The following is a 17,499-nucleotide window of genomic DNA, read 5'->3' on the forward strand; positions in this document are numbered from 1 at the left end:
TTACCCCTGTGTTAGCTTCACTTCACTGGTTACCTGTTAAATTCAGAGTTGATTTTAAGGTTTTAGTTTTAGTTTTTAAAGCACTTCATGGTCTTGCCCCAATTTACATTTCAGATCTTCTCCATTTCTATTCTCCTGTGAGAACGCTTCGATCGTCTTCTCAGAAGTTATTGATTGTCCCAAAATCTCGTTTAAAATCTAAAGGGAACACAGCTTTTTCAGTTCTTGGTCCTACACTCTGGAACTCTTTGCTTTTATCCATCAGATCATCCCCTACATTATCTTCTTTTAAATCATCTTTTAAAACATATATTTTTTCTCAGGCTTTTGCTTAACTTGAAAATACTTTTTTGTTTTGTTTCCATTTGTTTCTTTGTTTGGTGATGTCTTGCATTACTTATTGTATTATTTAATGATTTCAAATTGTATATTGTCTTAATGCTTTTTTTAGTTGATTTTTCTGATGTTTTGGTTGTGCAGCACCTTGGTCAGCACTAGTTGCTTTTAAGGTGCTATATAAATAAACTTGACCTTGACCTTTTGATGCAGACGAGCCACACTTTTAGCCAATCAAGAGCAATAAAGGACAGACAGGATCATTTATGAATGACATTTTTTAGCACAATAAGGGGTTTTGAACTTGTTGAACTGTATATTCAAGTGATCGCTATGCCAAAATAGCATAAATATAGGTTGTAGCTATAGTAAAGTGTTGGAGAGTGACTCAAACTGTGGATTGTTCTGTTAGAGGTTAAAGCACAACACAAAGGTAAGCACATTATTGTTGTTATTTTTTGAACACAAATGACACATTTTCGGCTGTTATGGTGAGTGCATCAGCGTATCACTGTCAACCCAAAAAGTCAGCTTGTTGCACTAATTACATGGTTTATTCTGATGAGTTACACGGTTTTGTCTACACTTCAATTGCACTTGAATTGATTTTGCTGTTGACATTTAAAATGATACATGTGTGTTTTCAAACAACTAGAACTACAAAAATAAAGCATGCTTTCAAAAAACCTTTGCAAACGCTCCTTTCGCGAGTCACGCCTCCCCCAACTCAAACATCACAAACACAGCTCTTACAGGTCTATAAAAGTGAAGGCATTTCTCAACAGGTAAAAGCAGGCTGTCAATAAAATAAAACATATTAGGAATGCTTTTAACTTATCGATTGAAATACAAACATTCCACCAAATTTCTCCATCTTGTAAAAACACTGCCAATGTTTACTCTTGTATTACCCCGTTATCTGTATCTGTGTATTTTGTCAAGTCTTCGAATTTTAGTTTGCACGTCTGTAATAGAATCTGAATTTGTTTTTCCACACCCGCTAAACACCCTCTGGTCAGCCTGCTACAGTAGCCACGCCCCCAAACTCTCACTATTGGCTGTGCGGAGGTATGCAAATACATATTTTGACAGGCAGGTAGGACATCCTATGTTTGCATTCGGACCAAATGCAAAGATTGGATGAACATTTTATGGTCCTGAGACTTCCACAAAAGATATATTTATTTATTTTATTTATTTTTATATTTAGACTACTTTAATTATTGATCGCTATCAGGATGTGAAGAGACTTTCAACCAGTAAAACAAAAAATGTTTCTGGAAAAAGTTGCCTACCGTAACTTTAAGGTCTTTTAATTTCTTGACTACCGTTTGCAAATATTTGACATACATTAATAGTTTCTACCTGTTTGGGTAGAAACATTTTTTGTCATATTTGCTCATTTTCTTTTACTGTATTTGCCATGTTTGATCTGTTTTCCTGTTGTATTGTTATCCTGTCTGGAAAACTGATCGATTTTTATGACTTTATTTTGTCAGTGTCAACCTTGGTTAGATTTCTATCACATGCCTTTGGCTGTGATTTTTTTGACCAGGTTTTGAAGAGCTTTGGGGCTGGAAATCATCAACCTAATCTGCCAACACTGGCTGTGACATGTCTCTTCAGAAGACTTAGATTAAACCACTTGAAGGTGAGAAATCTGTCAGGTTTCGTTAAAAATACCCTAATTTGGGTTTCAATCATAAAAGATTTATTGGCTTGGAATGATATGAGGGCGAGTAAATTATGGCTGAATTTTTGGATATGTATAAACTGATAACTCATGGATAAATTTTGAGTTATTTTTAAGATTCTTTAAAAAGAGCCGGTTCATAATATCGTTATGTATCTCACATAATATCGTCGTATCATCGGTTCATGAATTGGACTACACCGGTCGTGCTGTATGTTTGTTGTTGCGTGCAACCAGTGAGGCCAACACAAAAGAAACATTCATTAACTATTCATAGACTTTGTGGCACAGAATCACTCTTTCTCATCTCATTCAAATCAGACTAACAAGCTCACAACTCAAAATATCATAACTAAAACATTACTGCTTTTGCCGTGACACTGCCCTCAACATGAGTGCAGGAAACACTGTAAGAGTATTTTAGCATGTCCACATGAATGAAAAGTCAAGACGGACTGACAGAAGCATGTTTTCAGAGACACAGGGTGAAGTAAAAATGGAAAGAGATCTGCTGTATGTATGGTTTGATGTGCGGCAGCATCTCTTAATTGCAGAGCTGCCGCAAACTCCCATTTCAGAGAAGAAGATAACTCCACCATTAGCTGCATATTTAATCGCACACAGGATGCAAATGTGTCATCTGTTTGAGCAAAAGAAAGTCTGTCTTTGCAACCCGTTAGAACGGGGATCATTGCCATACGCTGGATTTAGTCCACTGTGTACATGCTGCATTGCTTCATAAGCCACATGAATATTAAACATTAATTAGGTTGAAAATTGCAAAATGACGCTTTCTTTTGCTCTTGCTTAGCGCTCTACATTAACCTTAAACAGCCGGTTGGGAAATCTGTCACGAGCCAAGGACAACTCAAGACTCAAGTTTCACATGATATAAGTCATCTAATATCATGTAAACTGTTTATATGATATTGTTGTGAAACCAATCAATTGATGTCACTACTGGGAAATAAACTGATTTATTAATAAAGTCTTGTAAATGTGGTTTAATTGCATTGCGGGGTTATGGGTTTGCATGTAAACTGGGACAACTGGTTATTTCAATAAGTTTTTTTATTTTTTTTAGTTATCAGCGTATTGGTGTGCAAGTAAAGGTGCTCAATGACAATATAGCATATCTGCATATCTGTCCATCCATCCAACAAAGTTACTTCAAATCATATTAAACGTGGATCAAATGATGGAGAAAAAAAGCACTTACGTAATTTGAGGCGAGATCTGGATGTAGGTAATCAATACCTGCAAGGTGATGGCAAAAGGACACATTACTGGACGTTTAATGTTTACATTTTTGCACATTATTGCGGCCTTTAAGTCTTAAATAAATGGTCTATGGTTGCCAGATTTCACACACCGTCGTCCATGATGGCGATGGTAACACCTTTGCCGGTGAAGCCCATGTTCCAGGCTTCTGCCACATTAAGATCCAGCCCTGGGGTCCCATCCGCTTGGCCTGTATTTATCTAATCAAACAAAACCAAACCGTCACACAAGCGGAGCACCCAATTCGTCGAAAATGAGATGTTATGAGGGAGGTGGCGCGGGAGGGAAAATAAATGTCACACAGATATTACACTTGGCTGAAACCCTGCTGTTCAGTGTTTATAACTGACAAACAAAATTAAACTGTTCTCCCTGGCAAAACAGACAGGGATGCCTGTCACGATTAGCCCTGGAGAAATAAGGAAGATATCAGCGTGTTTTGATGCTAGCTCACGCACCAATGTTGACAGTGACGGCTAATGAGGAAAATGGTTTAAATGAAGAGTATCGGCGATCCCGGCTAATCCAATGCAATCAGTTCCAATGCTGAAGGTCAAATCAAATGAAGACATTACGAACTGTAATTACTTACAAGATACCACTGCTTGGTGAAAAGCGGGTCACTCATATTGACGTCAATGTTACTGATTTCTCTGTAGCCCCTCTTTTGGCGGCCAAAACCCTCCTGAGGAAACACATTTTTCACCTGAAAAACAAAGCAAAGGCGACTTTCATTGGATTTCAGCCTTCCAGGCTCACACTTCTTTGCTTGAATATCACGTTTCATTCAACAAATTGTGTACCAAGCAATAAGCTAGCATGCAGCAAAGTGCAGTCGTAAGACAGAATGTCTCTGTGCTCATTTTTGCTCATTTTTTGTTTAAGGCAGATGTACAGTAACTAATGGATATCACCATACTTCTCCAGTTGACTGTTTACAGTATGAATTTCAAATATTTTGTGTTCCAAGTTTTTTGAAATTATTTTTTTGTTTAAATTTGCAAATTAGGTATTATCTTAGTAAATATGCACAAATTTGCATATATTTCAGAAATCTGAACATTTGATAAAGCCAAACTTTCAAAACTGACTAGTGCATGAAAAAACTATGTTTTTGCCTGTATTGTCTTGCCTTTAAATATTAATGTATCGAGCAAATTCATTAAGTAGAATCTATAGTCCCCAAGCTAGTTGAAAAGCCCGTTGGGAACACCAGCATCCAAAACACAACATCTGCTGATGATCAGCCATGAAGTCTCATCAGCCGAGCACAGCACAATATTCACAGCCTGTAGAGGCTGAGAGTGCAGGATTACTCATGGCTGGATAGCTGTCCTTTAAAGTAGCTTCACAGCATGACCTTTGACCTCAGCAGCAGCAGAAGCCCACCACTGTAAAACATGACGTCAGCCATTCCTCACAGACAAAGAAAACCCCAATGACACTCTCACTTTAGCATGTGCGCTCGCCACAGATAACAGATCAAAGTCTGCACTCGCATTCAAAGAGCGCTTTGATGGCGGCACTAAACGGCCCCCCAGACAACCAAAATACTGGCATCAATTGAGCATTTTCATTTTCACAGCCATTTTGATTGTTAATTTTGATTTTGATCTTGGTTGCATCGCCAAGTGTAAAGACTAACAGATTAGAGAACATTTTAATGCTCAAAACACTGATAGCTGATGACGTTTTGATTATTTCAGTGAGCAGATGGTATTCCCGACCTTAGATGAGAGTCTATTATGAAACATATAGTCATTGTCCTGCATTCTGATTGATCAATACAGAAAAAATAAGGACACAAATTATGTAGTGGCATTTTATAATTTTTGCAAATCATGTTGGAATAAATCTGTTCATTGAGCACAATATGCGGCAAATTATTGTAATTACTTTGGACATTTACATCCATTAAAATATCATTACAAAAACACTAACAATGAAATGCACAAAGCTCTCTGTGAGATTACAAATAACTCTTAGTCGTGCAAATAAACGACAGCAGCTGGAGACGCAGGAGAGGTCAGAGCTCTTTGACCCCATTGATCCAGTGTGAGAGTAAATCAGATGAAACACTCATTCAGAGTCTCTCAGATTCAGTCATTCAATCAGCTTGTCTTCTGTAGTTGATGTCTCTGCAAGTAAGGATCATGCTAAGATACATAAAGCATACTGGGAAAAATAGAAAACTGGGACAATTTTGAATTGTATATCTCAAAACAAATTGGAAAGAGCCTCACAAATACAGAACCATGTGGTAATACAATTACAAGCGATAGAAAGTTATTTCTAATGCATCACTGATAAATATGACTTAAGGTTATGCTGAATGTATGTCATAGCTTAATATAGATTATTTAAAGCAATAATTCAGACTACAAACACAGTACAGTAATCTGGGCAATTGTTACACCCTCACAGTGTTTGGACTTTGTTTTCAGTTTCAATTTTGAATTGTAAATCTCAAAACAAATTGGAAAGAGCCTCACAAATACAGAACCATGTGGTAATACAAAATTACGAGCGATAGAAAGTTATTTCTAATGCATCACTGATAAATATGACTTAAGGTTATGCTGAATGTATGTCATAGCTTAATATAGATTATTTAAAGCAATAATTCAGACTACAAACACAGTACAGTAATCTGGGCAATTGTGAAATGCACAAAGCTCTCTGTGAGATTACAAATAACTCTTAGTCGTGCAAATAAACGACAGCAGCTGGAGACGCAGGAGAGGTCAGAGCTCTTTGACCCCATTGATCCAGTGTGAGAGTAAATCAACAGATGAAACACTCATTCAGAGTCTCTCAGATTCAGACATTCAATCAGCTTGTCTTCTGTAGTTGATGTCTCTGCAAGTAAGGATCATGCTAAGATACATAAAGCATACTGGGAAAAATAGAAAACTGGGACAATTTTGAATTGTAAATCTCAAAACAAATTGGAAAGAGCCTCACAAATACAGAACCATGTGGTAATACAAAATTACGAGCGATAGAAAGTTATTTCTAATGCATCACTGATAAATATGACTTAAGGTTATGCTGAATGTATGTCATAGCTTAATATAGATTATTTAAAGCAATAATTCAGACTACAAACACAGTACAGTAATCTGGGCAATTGTTACACCCTCACAGTGTTTGGACTTTGTTTTCAGTTTGCACCGTTCCCATAGTTGAGTTTGTTGTCATGGTTTCAGATTGGTTGTCATTTAGTTCAGGTGTGTATCATTAATTACCCTTGTTTTCTCAGTGTATTTAAGTCTTGCACTCTTCAGTTGTTGGGTATTGTTAACCCTTGTGCTTTGGTTATCACCATGTATCTGAATTTACCTGTGGACTATTAAAGACTGTTTGGATTACCTATCTTCTTCCTCATCGCGCAGGTGCTTTGTGCAACCAGAGCTGTGACATAATACCCGACCTAGAAAGTGGTTAGCGGTGAAGACTTTTTTTCTTTTGTGTGCTTTTTTTTCTTTTTACTTTGTTTTCATGATGGACATCCCTGCTGTTCACCTAATATGCCTTGAGCAGGGGAATTGCTCCCTCAAGGAACATTTGGAAGAATTCCTTGACTTCGCCCATCAGTCAAACTTCCCCGACGACTGCCTTTGTTCGTTACTTTTCACGGGACTCAATACCTCAACAAAGGTCCAGTTGTCCAGGTAGGGTCCTCGAGGGAGCTTCGCTGCATTTGTGGAGTCGGTGCTGGAATCTTGCGGATCCATGTTCTTCGTCGTCCCAGCAGACGACGACGCCAGCCCCACTCCCAACCCAGTGCCAAACCAAACACCGCCCCGCTGCAAGGAGCTACTGCATGAGCTGCAAACGGAAAGGGCACCTCAGCCACTATGTTGGAACCAACATCAGGAGGAGCGATCAAGCCTAACACCGCCTCCTCTCAGTGGAGTGCTCCATTCCACCTCAACCCATCGTCCTGACCCCTACGCCTGCGCTTCTTCCACCCTCGATGTCATCAGAGACCATCAGGCATTCAGCCTCGTTGGGCTTCCTCGGTACTTCGGCTCCACAAGGGTCAACATCGCACTGCCTTCGCCTGGAACTCCACCCCTTCGGCTTCGGCTGGCTCCACCCTCAGTCGCTCCAGTTTAACCTATGCCCCCCAGATTCCTGCTTCTGTCTCAGGGGGTCGTCACTGTGGCTCCGTCGCGGCCACCTAGGTCTTTGATGTCTCTCCTCTTCATCAGCTCTCCAGCTACGCGGTGGGCTCCATCTCCAAGGTTGCCGTCGTCCCCATGAGGTCATCTGGTCTTCTTCCTCCATGGCTCCTCCCTCCAGCAACTGGGTTACCATCTACCCTTCCCTGTTCAAGACCATCCATGGGATTACTCTACCATCTGCACCCCCCTGGACTTTTTTTGTTCCTTTCCCAGTTTTCCGTCCTCCATCTAAGCCTCCTCCATCTGCCTGCGTGAGGTCGCGCCTTCCCAGAGGAGGTGTACCGTCACACTTTCACATTGTTTGGTCAGTTTGCACTGTTCCCATAGTTGAGTTTGTTGGCATGGTTTCAGATTGGTTGGGTGCTCAGGTGTGTATCATTAATTACCCTTGTTTTCTCAGTGTATTTAAGTTCATGTCTTGCACTCTTCAGTTGTCGGGTATTGTTAATGCTTGTGCTATGTTTGTATATTTCAAGTAACCGTTTTTAATAACCCTGGTATAAACCAGTTTTCCTCAAATATTTAGGAGAAATATATTTCATGATATTACTGTGATAAAAAATGACTCATACTGTGATATGAGATTTTGGTCATTGTGCAAACATCTATTCAATTTAGAGCATGTGCTACTTTCTGCAAAAGAGGGAAATCCAACTCTGCCAGGCACTGGATTCAAGGACATGATAGTTGAGTTGTAAGAATTTGAGCTGAAAGGAGGGCAAGTGACAGGTACAAGTGCTGTTCTCTGGATTAAATTGGCTTCATGGGTTTATGGGTTGGTTATGTCTAACGTAAAGATTCATAATTTTGCAGAACAATTTCTACACTACCGTATATCAGTACTGAAGGACACATTACCTTTAATTTACCAATTTTGCAATCAGTCGCATTGTGTTTTACCATCCGTGAGCCCAAAAAATATCAGATTTTAACATTGATTTCTGATGTTTCTTGATTGAGAGAGCAGAACAGCAGTGACACATTCAGACATATGCTGGTTAACCCTGTGTGCTCTGGATGCACTAGTGTTTCCTGTGGGATGGCACTCAGAACAGCCCGTCTTATCTCCTCACATCTCACACACTCATGACTCCGATGATGCTGCTTCTCAAAATGGCACCCTACTCTTCATATGTGCATCACCATGAGTACTTTCCTTTTTCTTTGCAGCCAGATCTTCATGTTATTATGTTTCACCCAACGCAACTTTAAATAAGAATAATAATAAAAGTAATGAAATTGATGAAAATTATGAAATTAATCCAAGTGATAGAAAAACAAGTACCAGATTTGCATTCCATAAAGAAAATACATGCATTTCCAAGGTAGCAACAGTAAGTGCATAATGTCTTCCATGTTACTAGCATGTTTTAGTATGATAAGCATGTTACTAGTGTGTTTCTAATATGATTAGCCTGTTGCTAGCATTGTTGTTAGCATCATTTGCATGTTACTAGCATGTTGCTAGGATTATTAGCAAGCTACTAGCATGTCACCAGCTTGTTTATAGCATGATTAGCATGTCACTAGCATGATAAGCAAGTTACTAGCATGTTGCAAGCATGATTGGCAAGCTACTATCATGTTGTTAACATGATTATAGCATGATTAGCATGTCACTAGCATGATTAGCAAATTACTAGCATGTTGCTAGCATGATTAGCGAATTAATAGCATGTTGTTAGCATTATTAGCAAGCTACAAACATGTTGTTAGTATGTTTCTAGCATGCTTAGCATGTTGTTAGCATGATTAGCAAGTTACTACCATGTTGCTAACATGATTTGCAAAGTTACTAGCATGTTGTTCGCATGATTAACAAGTTACTAGCATGTTTCTAGCATGATTAGCATGTCACTAGCATGATTAACAAGTCCAATTCTGAGGGGGAAAAAAATTCTTACAATTGCGAGTTTATAACTCACAATTCTGACTGTATAACTTGCAATTGCGAGAAAAAGTCAGAATTAGTCAGAATATCACGAAATTCTGAGAAAAAAGTCAGAACTGTGAGATATAAACTCACAATTGCGAGGGGAAAAAAAGCAACTACCCTTTTTTTTTTTTTTATTCAGTGGAGGAAACAGGCTCCCATAAGTACCAGATATGGGTGTCATGTCACAAAATATTTTTAATACGACTGAATTTGTATATAACATGATCATAATTTAATACAAATATTGTAAGTTACTAATTATAATGCTTTCATTTTCACGGTTATTCAAACAGTGAATCATTTATATACAAAAAGCGAGCAAAGAATATTTACATTATCAAAGAACATGACTGACTTCAGTCTAGTGCGGGTTTAAACTGGAGGTCTAATGCTATTTCATGCATTCTGAGTTATTTACACTGTTAAAGAGTTGGATTCTCATGCTAAACATGGCCAAAGTTTCAAAAACGAGTGGATTGTATGACTGTGCCAAATACACTCCTTAAGGAAACTTTTTTTTCCCCAAGTATGGCCCTGTATGACATCATAAAGGGACATCATAAGAACTCCTTGTATAGGCACTTCTCCAGGATAAGCGCGCGCACACATCAACCAGAGCGAGAGCGCACCCATCAGCGTGCTTCATTTGTTAATTCGTTAGCCATAGTTAATTTAAGTCAATAAAGTTTTTGTTCCTGTTTTATTTATGTCGATGTCACAGCTTGCAGACGATCGCTACGCAAAAGTTGCAAGTGCTCGTGACTCTTTAGCTCCGCCCATGGCACGCCTCCAGGAGCTCTACTGTTTTCGGTACAGCTGTATTTGTCTTTTATAAATCTGATAAAACTAAAGACTTTACATATTGTGCCTTTAATTTCAGACCCGTGGCCAGGGGAAGGCTAAGCCTTGCCCAGCCCTTTACACACGCTCCGCCTATGAGCCAATGGCTCACTTCTAAATGAGATCGAAGTAAATGTTATGACCCTCAACACACATTCCTGGTCTTATTGATCAGTACAGATCAGTAGTGCACGTCATCTGCGTAATCCTTCATTAAAATGTAATAACTTGATTCAGAAATCCGGAAGTAAAACAGATCGTAGACAATCATGTTGACTTCAGGGAGACATTCAGCAGCATAATGAAGAACGCTGTTATGTAACATCTAAACAGGACAGAAAGGGAGAGACTGTCCAAATGAAGAGCAACGCAAACATTAGCAGAGTCTCAGTGGAAACAGCGAGAGAGGAGCGTGTGAACGAGCAGAGCACAAAAACAAGAAACAGATCAATACACCGCGCTCTGAGACAACACTTGAGCTGAAATGATTGTGGTGATGGAGAAACCTCCCCTTCATCTGTAAGCACTGATCCTGAACGGCCTTCCAGGGTCAAACCGAAGGCTCTTTGCGTGAATATGAATGAGTGCCTAAAGCCGACACACTGTTGAGGTAATAGGAATTTGGCTTTTGAATTTGAATTTTTTTGAATTTTTGCATTTTTTTACTTTGGAATTTAATTATTTCACAATGAAATGCATAGGCTCTACAATATACAAAATCAATGCAACGAAGCTGTCCATTTCGCTTTCTGAACATCTCTTTGGTCCATGCACAAACCAACAAAAGTGTTTATTCCTATTGTATTTGAACATGTACTGAAAAAAAGTTGGGTCATATTTTCCTGTACTTTCTGTGGTTTTGTGGCTGAGTACAGATGAGGCCATGTCTGTCTGAGTGTTTGAGTCCATTTTTTTGTTTGATTGGACACACAGTTAGTTATACGTTTCTATTATTTGCATTTGCAATAGTTTTTCCCCGCTGTCCATGACCTGATTTCGGCCCATCAGTGAGAACCGTTGAGCTAAAGCACATCACAGTCTGTTAATGAGACGCGCGTGTCATTTGTCAAGATGATGAATGGATTGAATGTGATAGGTCTGTCACTTCTGAATTTATTACCCTGCTTGTTGGAACAGCCTTTAATTGAATCCAAACTCAGATTGGGGAAGTTATCAGACATCATCTGTACAATAGATGGAATAATGGGACTTTTTACATTAGAGTGAATGCATGTATAATTTCAGGGGCATTAGTTAGTGGAGACAATTTTCTTTCTTGTGTAACACTGATTTTATGACATCTCGCTCTCATCATGTGATGTATATTGGGAGATGATAATCAATCAGGAGAAAATGCAAGGTCGGATTGATTTTATCCATCAGGAAATGAGTGGATATTAAAGAGTGGGCATTAGTCAGGTGGTTGGAGGTGGTGCTTGGTTTCATCCACAAATTCCTGATAATGCCTTTTTTTCCTCATTTAATGTGAATGGATGAGTTAACACACTCAGCCCTGATGAACGGACTAATAAATAATTCAACTCTTCAAGCCCGAATGAAAACCACAATTGAACATTAATAGCTGTTTCGTTATTAAAAGTGCAGAAAGTGAACAGATCCTCTAATGTGAGTTCCCATGTTCTGTCTCAAAAAACCATGGTTCATTTATTTTTATGAACAAGTAGTTCTCCAGTCAAGTAGTAGCTCCAGACAGACTGGAAACCAAAACTGTGTTTAAGTGGGAGTGGGTGACATCCAGGAGCACAGCTGTATATTTCACTTTTTGTGTCTGTGAAATAACCAGCACTTAATGGATGGAGTCTACACACCTTTTGTTCAACCGTTCACATCATAACATAAAGACAAACACGCCTCTGTTACTATATTCTATATTTTAGCGCACCTAGAGCACCATCAGCAACTAAGAATTTTCATAATGTAACCTCAATCAAACTGCGCAATGTCATAATACCTGATAAAATACCACTCAAACATCAAGCCAAGGTACGAGCTAAAACAGAGTCTTTCGGTGATTGGCATGTTAGCCTTTAACTTCTACAAACTATGGCTCTGGCATCAGATCGGCTATTGTTTTCCAGTGCCTGGGCTAGTTTCTATGGGAACAAACACACGGCGAGTTTCTGGTCTTACCCGGTGATCCTTCGCCAGGCGCCGGTTCTGCTGAAGGCTGCGTTTCCTCCTGGTTTTAGGGATTTCCCATGGGTAGAAATGAAATAGTCCCTCGCCAAAAGGAAGCTGCAATTAAACGCACCTCGATTAGAAGAGCAGCAGAGTTTAAGAAGTGTGGAATATGATTATGGAAACCCATTAGATGCATGTTTTCCCCAAATACTGTATGACTGATAATGTTAAAGAGTTAGTTCACCCAAAAATGAAAATTCTGTCATTAATTACTCACCCTCATGTCGTTCCAAATCTGTAAGACCTTTGTTCGTATTCATAACACAAATGAAGATATTTTTGATGAAATCCGAGAGCTTTCTGACCGTGCAATATTTTGGCAGCTGTATTGTATTTTTTATTTTTTTTATCTCAACTGTCTTGCCGTAGATTAAATTGTAATTTTGCAGTTTATATGAAATGTTAGCTCTTTTAATTTGGTGTACACCTTTTGGTGTAATTCATTTGATTTATTTTTATTTGTTCCAAATCGTTCCCCTACTTCAGGAGGACAAAGTCATTTCACCAGGCTGACATTGTAAATTAGAATCCTGTTCTATGAGGCTTGCCATGTTAAAGAAAAGAAAAGGGAACATCCCTGAATGAGAAGCACTGATAGTCAATTCTGATCAAGGAACTGAGGTCAAGTAATGTGAGTGAAAAGCTGAAGACTCTCCAGTAAAACTAACAGAGGCTCCGTCTCAGAGTTCAGTGTTTATTAAGGTGTGTCTTTCTTGAGCAAAGAAAGCAGAGAATTACATAATTCAAGGAAGGGGAGCATATACTGGCTCAGACAAAGTGTGTGTGAATTACGAGGACAAAATCCCTCCCCCAAAAAAACTTGTCAAAATCAATAAGCCATACATATGATAATCAGTCAGGTGTTATTCCTAAGCATGGCCACACATGAAGCTCTGTTCCACTTCAGTGAGAGCTGCAGCAGCCATGCTTTGACATTTGACAAGGTTGATTTGTCAGGCTAATCAAGTGCTCTGTTCGGTGATAAACGGCCCTTCGTGGAGATGGGATAAATAAACACTGCCATGTCAGATAAAAATATGTTTACTATTTACACTACACTCTAAAAAATGCTGGGTTAAATATAACCCAGCGCTGGGTTAAAAAGGGACAAACCCAGCATTAGAGTGTAGAGTCATTCTCAGTCATTTTCTTACTGCTCATAACACTTATGCAACTGAAAAGAATCATATTAGCATAATGCTATTTTCTGCAATTCTGAGGGGTTCCTGTGTTGTTTTTTATTTGAATATTTCTATTGTACTCCAAACAAGAAATTGGGATTCATTTGTGTTGACTTTTAAAAATCCACATACTAATGATGCTGTTTTCATAATTACCTGAATATCTGTATGATATCAGTCTCCTAGTTCCACACTAGTCAAATGATCTTACAGCGATGTGTGCAGGATTTCTATTGGAATCATAATTTGGAACCAATCCTATGGATTCTTATGACATCAAATATGGGCAAAAATCCCACTGGATAAACTGCCAGTCCTGTTTTCACATGTATTATTATAATAAGAAGTATTTTATTTTTTACGTGTTCTTATTTATCCCTGTAGGATTTGGCAGTTCCCGTATGAATCCTGTACACTTTCCTTTAAGATTTCTGTAGGAAACCCTAATGATCTGTAATGACCATTAAAAAACAATAAATTAGGCATGACTTTGTAAATGTAGGCTACTGTAACAGAAGAGCAATTTTATTTACTAACCTATCAACTTCTGCGCTTGTATTTTGCTGAATGAATGTAGCACTTCATTCCAGTTGCTTTCTTTGAGTTGTACACAAGAACACCTTGTACTCGGATTGATATATATGTGATTGCGTTATTATAAAAGTATAAAACAAACATGCAAGCATCAAAGTGGCAGTTTTGAAGGCGTTCTGCTGTGCATACTGCTACTTGCCTTCCTTGAACTCCCAAAGCCATGCTCCCGGGCAAGTTGATGAGCATCTTCATTCTTCCCCTCGTGCAACTGGACCAGAAAATGATCGGTAAAGATGACCTCCTCGTCTGCTGCAGCTATGAGCACCAGTGCATTGAGCAGTATGAGAGCCACCGCTGTCCCATCTCTGCAGAATCCAAGCATCGTGCGGTTTTCTGTCTTCGCCGTGCTGTTTGTGAGTGAACGCTGTCAAACGGAGATCGCTGGGAACGCTGGAGCACTTCAGCAGGGCTCGTCAGGACGCATCTCCTCAGTCATCGGTGGATGAGGCGCGCGCAGTCGGACCGTGCGTCGATCGAGTTCCGTGTTTGCGTGTTGGACCGAATCTGCATTTTCAGCCTCCCTTTAATCTATAATTCATCGGCATAAACGTGTGGCTGTTTTGCATGTGACGTTCCACGGAAAGATGCCCAATAAGCTGAAGCGGGTGTGGCTGATCGTCCCTCTCCCTCCCTCAGTAGTGTGGATGAAGTAGTGTACTTTCAGCACCATGGAGAATTCCTGCATCCGACTCCGGTTAGGTTACCCAGCTCGGATTCGCAGGGAATCCAGACTAGGTCAGATGCGCTTGATTACCACAGAAAATAATTTCCACTCGTTCCTCAGTTTGTAAACGAGGCTTCAAATAAATGCAGCTCGTCATTTTGTTCAAGTGCTTATTAGCTAATTTCACCGCACAAAAGTGTGTATTTGAGCTGTAAATCGCCCATTTAGGGGTGTGATTCCAGAGTCCAGATTTATGAACTGGTAGTTTCGCGATGGATTTTTTTTCTCTATTTGCTGTATGTAAACAATCCTTTTTAATATCTTTGCGCGTATCGCGCTACAGTTGCGTTATATGCTCATCGTTTAGCTTCACATTTCAACCAGTTCCAAACTTTCCATTTTTAACTTTACCCCAGCTAACAAAAATATGCTACTTTTCTCATAAGTAGGTTAAGTTAAACCGTCCAGTTAATAATAATCATAATCCTAACGTTTTTTCTTAGTTATGTGAATTTTAGAAAAAAAATTAGAGGATGTTAAATTTTACCATTTTGCAAACACTTATCTGAACCATCTGAAACAGTAAGTAAAGTTTAAAAACCATTAGGCTAACATCCAACTAAAATGTTTAAGAAAAATGTTCCATGAACAATGTATATATATAGGCCTAATTAATGTTTTTGTGCTAACATTTTGATAATGTTATTAAAGACTATATGACTTTGAACAAACGTTTTAGTAACATTACTAGAAGAACGTTTGTTCTTAGCTTTGAAAAAGCCTTGCAGAACGTTAGCCGAGGTTCTGAGCACGTTGTTTCTCATGCATTAATATGAATGGGGACCGTTTTTAAGCTGCAGGGGGAAAAAACATAAAACAAGGATTCTATTTAAAGGGGTCATGAACTGCATTTTATTATTATTATTATTATTTATTTTATAATGTTCTCTGAGGTCCACTTACAATGTTAGTAGGATTTGTACGTAAAAAACATCATAATTTAGAAGTAATGACCCTATTCTTTTACCGTTTTTGACACTGTTTTTATAGGCGGGGAGTCAAGACTCGGAAAAAATCAGTGGGCGGGGCTAAAGAGGCAGTGATGTAGAAGTAGGCGTTGATCTTCAGCAGAGGCGGTCTTTCGTCGCACTATGACGTCATAATCTTGGTTTCAATAAAAGGTGTTTTTGAACTAACAATCTAGAAGCACATTTTTACATCACATTTTCTGTACAATAATAGAGATATCTTGTATTAAAAAATAATAATAATAATAATTAATCAGACATGGTATGACAATGGAATATTTACTGTTAGTCAGTTGCTTAATGAACATGGTTTGCTTTTGTCATATTCAGAATTCCTTAAAAAAAAAAATTCCTGTGAAACAGCCAATGACTTGTACTGATATGATATTTATTGGTGATACTAATATTGTTAAAGATAAATTCAGTAACAGCTTGAACTGAGCATGGCACATAATTCTTCTTGAACACTATATATATATATATATATAAAGTGTTCAAAAAGAATTATGTGCCATGCTCAACAGTCTTTTGGTCATCTAAATATGAAAACATTAAGTGGAAGAAAGTAAGGTCAATAACAAATACGTTTTTTATAAGTAATAAAGTAAGAGAGGTATCTTTTAAAATATTTTTTCAGTGTGTACACTCAATAATTTTTTGTATAAATGTCTCATTTCTAGGATGTTTGGAACGTTAATACAAATTGAAAATGTATGATGCCATATTTGTTTTGTACAAGATACTATTGATCACTACAATTTCTTTTCTTGCACAATTGATTATTTTACTTGGAAAATATCATATTCATGTAAAGAAATGGGCTAAAGCTAAGCCTAAGTGTGAACATTTTATAAAAGAAATGAAACAACATATCAGAAACAAAAAAGCTAAAAAAGACTCATGAAGCATTTGTCACTTTAATTGGGTTAATTAAATGTTTTACCTTTTTACACCAAGCATATTTTTTCTTTACTTGTGTATATGCACATCCTTTTTTCATATTTGTTGTGAGATGTGTATGTTTGTACTAATATTTGTACGTAATTGCATTTTAAAAAAAAGAAATAAATAATTTAAAAAAATGTTTTGGCACTAACCAGAAAGTTTTGAGTTTTGAAACCTACAGGATGTTTTTATAGTACATTGACCTGTTATATGTCAAAAGATCAAGGGAATTTGATTTCTCAGTTCGTGACCCCTTTGAAGTATCATATTTTAGGATTCACTGAAAATCTGGCTCACCACTTGAGCTCTCAGGTCAATTAGCCTTTAAAGCCTAGATTGCTTACGTTGCAGCAATGACATCAAATGTCACTGGATCTTACACTCTAAAAAATGCTGGGTTAAATATAACCCAGGGGTTGGATTGTTTTGGCCCAGCGGTTGGGTTGTTTTGGCGGAGCGGTTGGGTTGTTTTGGCCCAGTGGTTGGGTTGTTTTGACCCAGCGGTTGGTTTGTTTTGACCGAGCGGTTGGGTTGTTTTGGCCCAGCGGTTGGGTTGTTTTGACCCAGCGGTTGGGTTGTTTTGGCCCAGCGGTTGGGTTGTTTTGACCC

General features: G+C 38.4%; 1 protein-coding gene across 1 annotated transcript in view; it reads right to left on the reverse strand.

Annotated features, from left to right (window-relative positions):
• pcsk2 (proprotein convertase subtilisin/kexin type 2) overlaps nt 1-14,928 on the reverse strand; it is a 57,104-nt gene extending 42,176 nt beyond the window's left edge. The window contains exons 1-5 of the mRNA XM_016527018.1: nt 14,393-14,928; nt 12,428-12,532; nt 3,903-4,016; nt 3,402-3,510; nt 3,249-3,286 (exon numbers count right to left, since the gene is read on the reverse strand). Of these exons, the coding sequence (XP_016382504.1) occupies nt 3,249-3,286; nt 3,402-3,510; nt 3,903-4,016; nt 12,428-12,532; nt 14,393-14,575 (549 nt within the window). The 5' untranslated portion in view covers nt 14,576-14,928. The remainder of the gene's footprint in view (nt 1-3,248; nt 3,287-3,401; nt 3,511-3,902; nt 4,017-12,427; nt 12,533-14,392) is intronic.
• Nucleotides 14,929-17,499: the final 2,571 nt, after the last annotated feature.

Source organism: Sinocyclocheilus rhinocerous, unplaced genomic scaffold, assembly GCF_001515625.1.
Source record: "Sinocyclocheilus rhinocerous isolate Xijiao unplaced genomic scaffold, SAMN03320098_v1.1 scaffold1813, whole genome shotgun sequence".
Lineage (NCBI taxonomy): Eukaryota > Metazoa > Chordata > Actinopteri > Cypriniformes > Cyprinidae > Sinocyclocheilus > Sinocyclocheilus rhinocerous.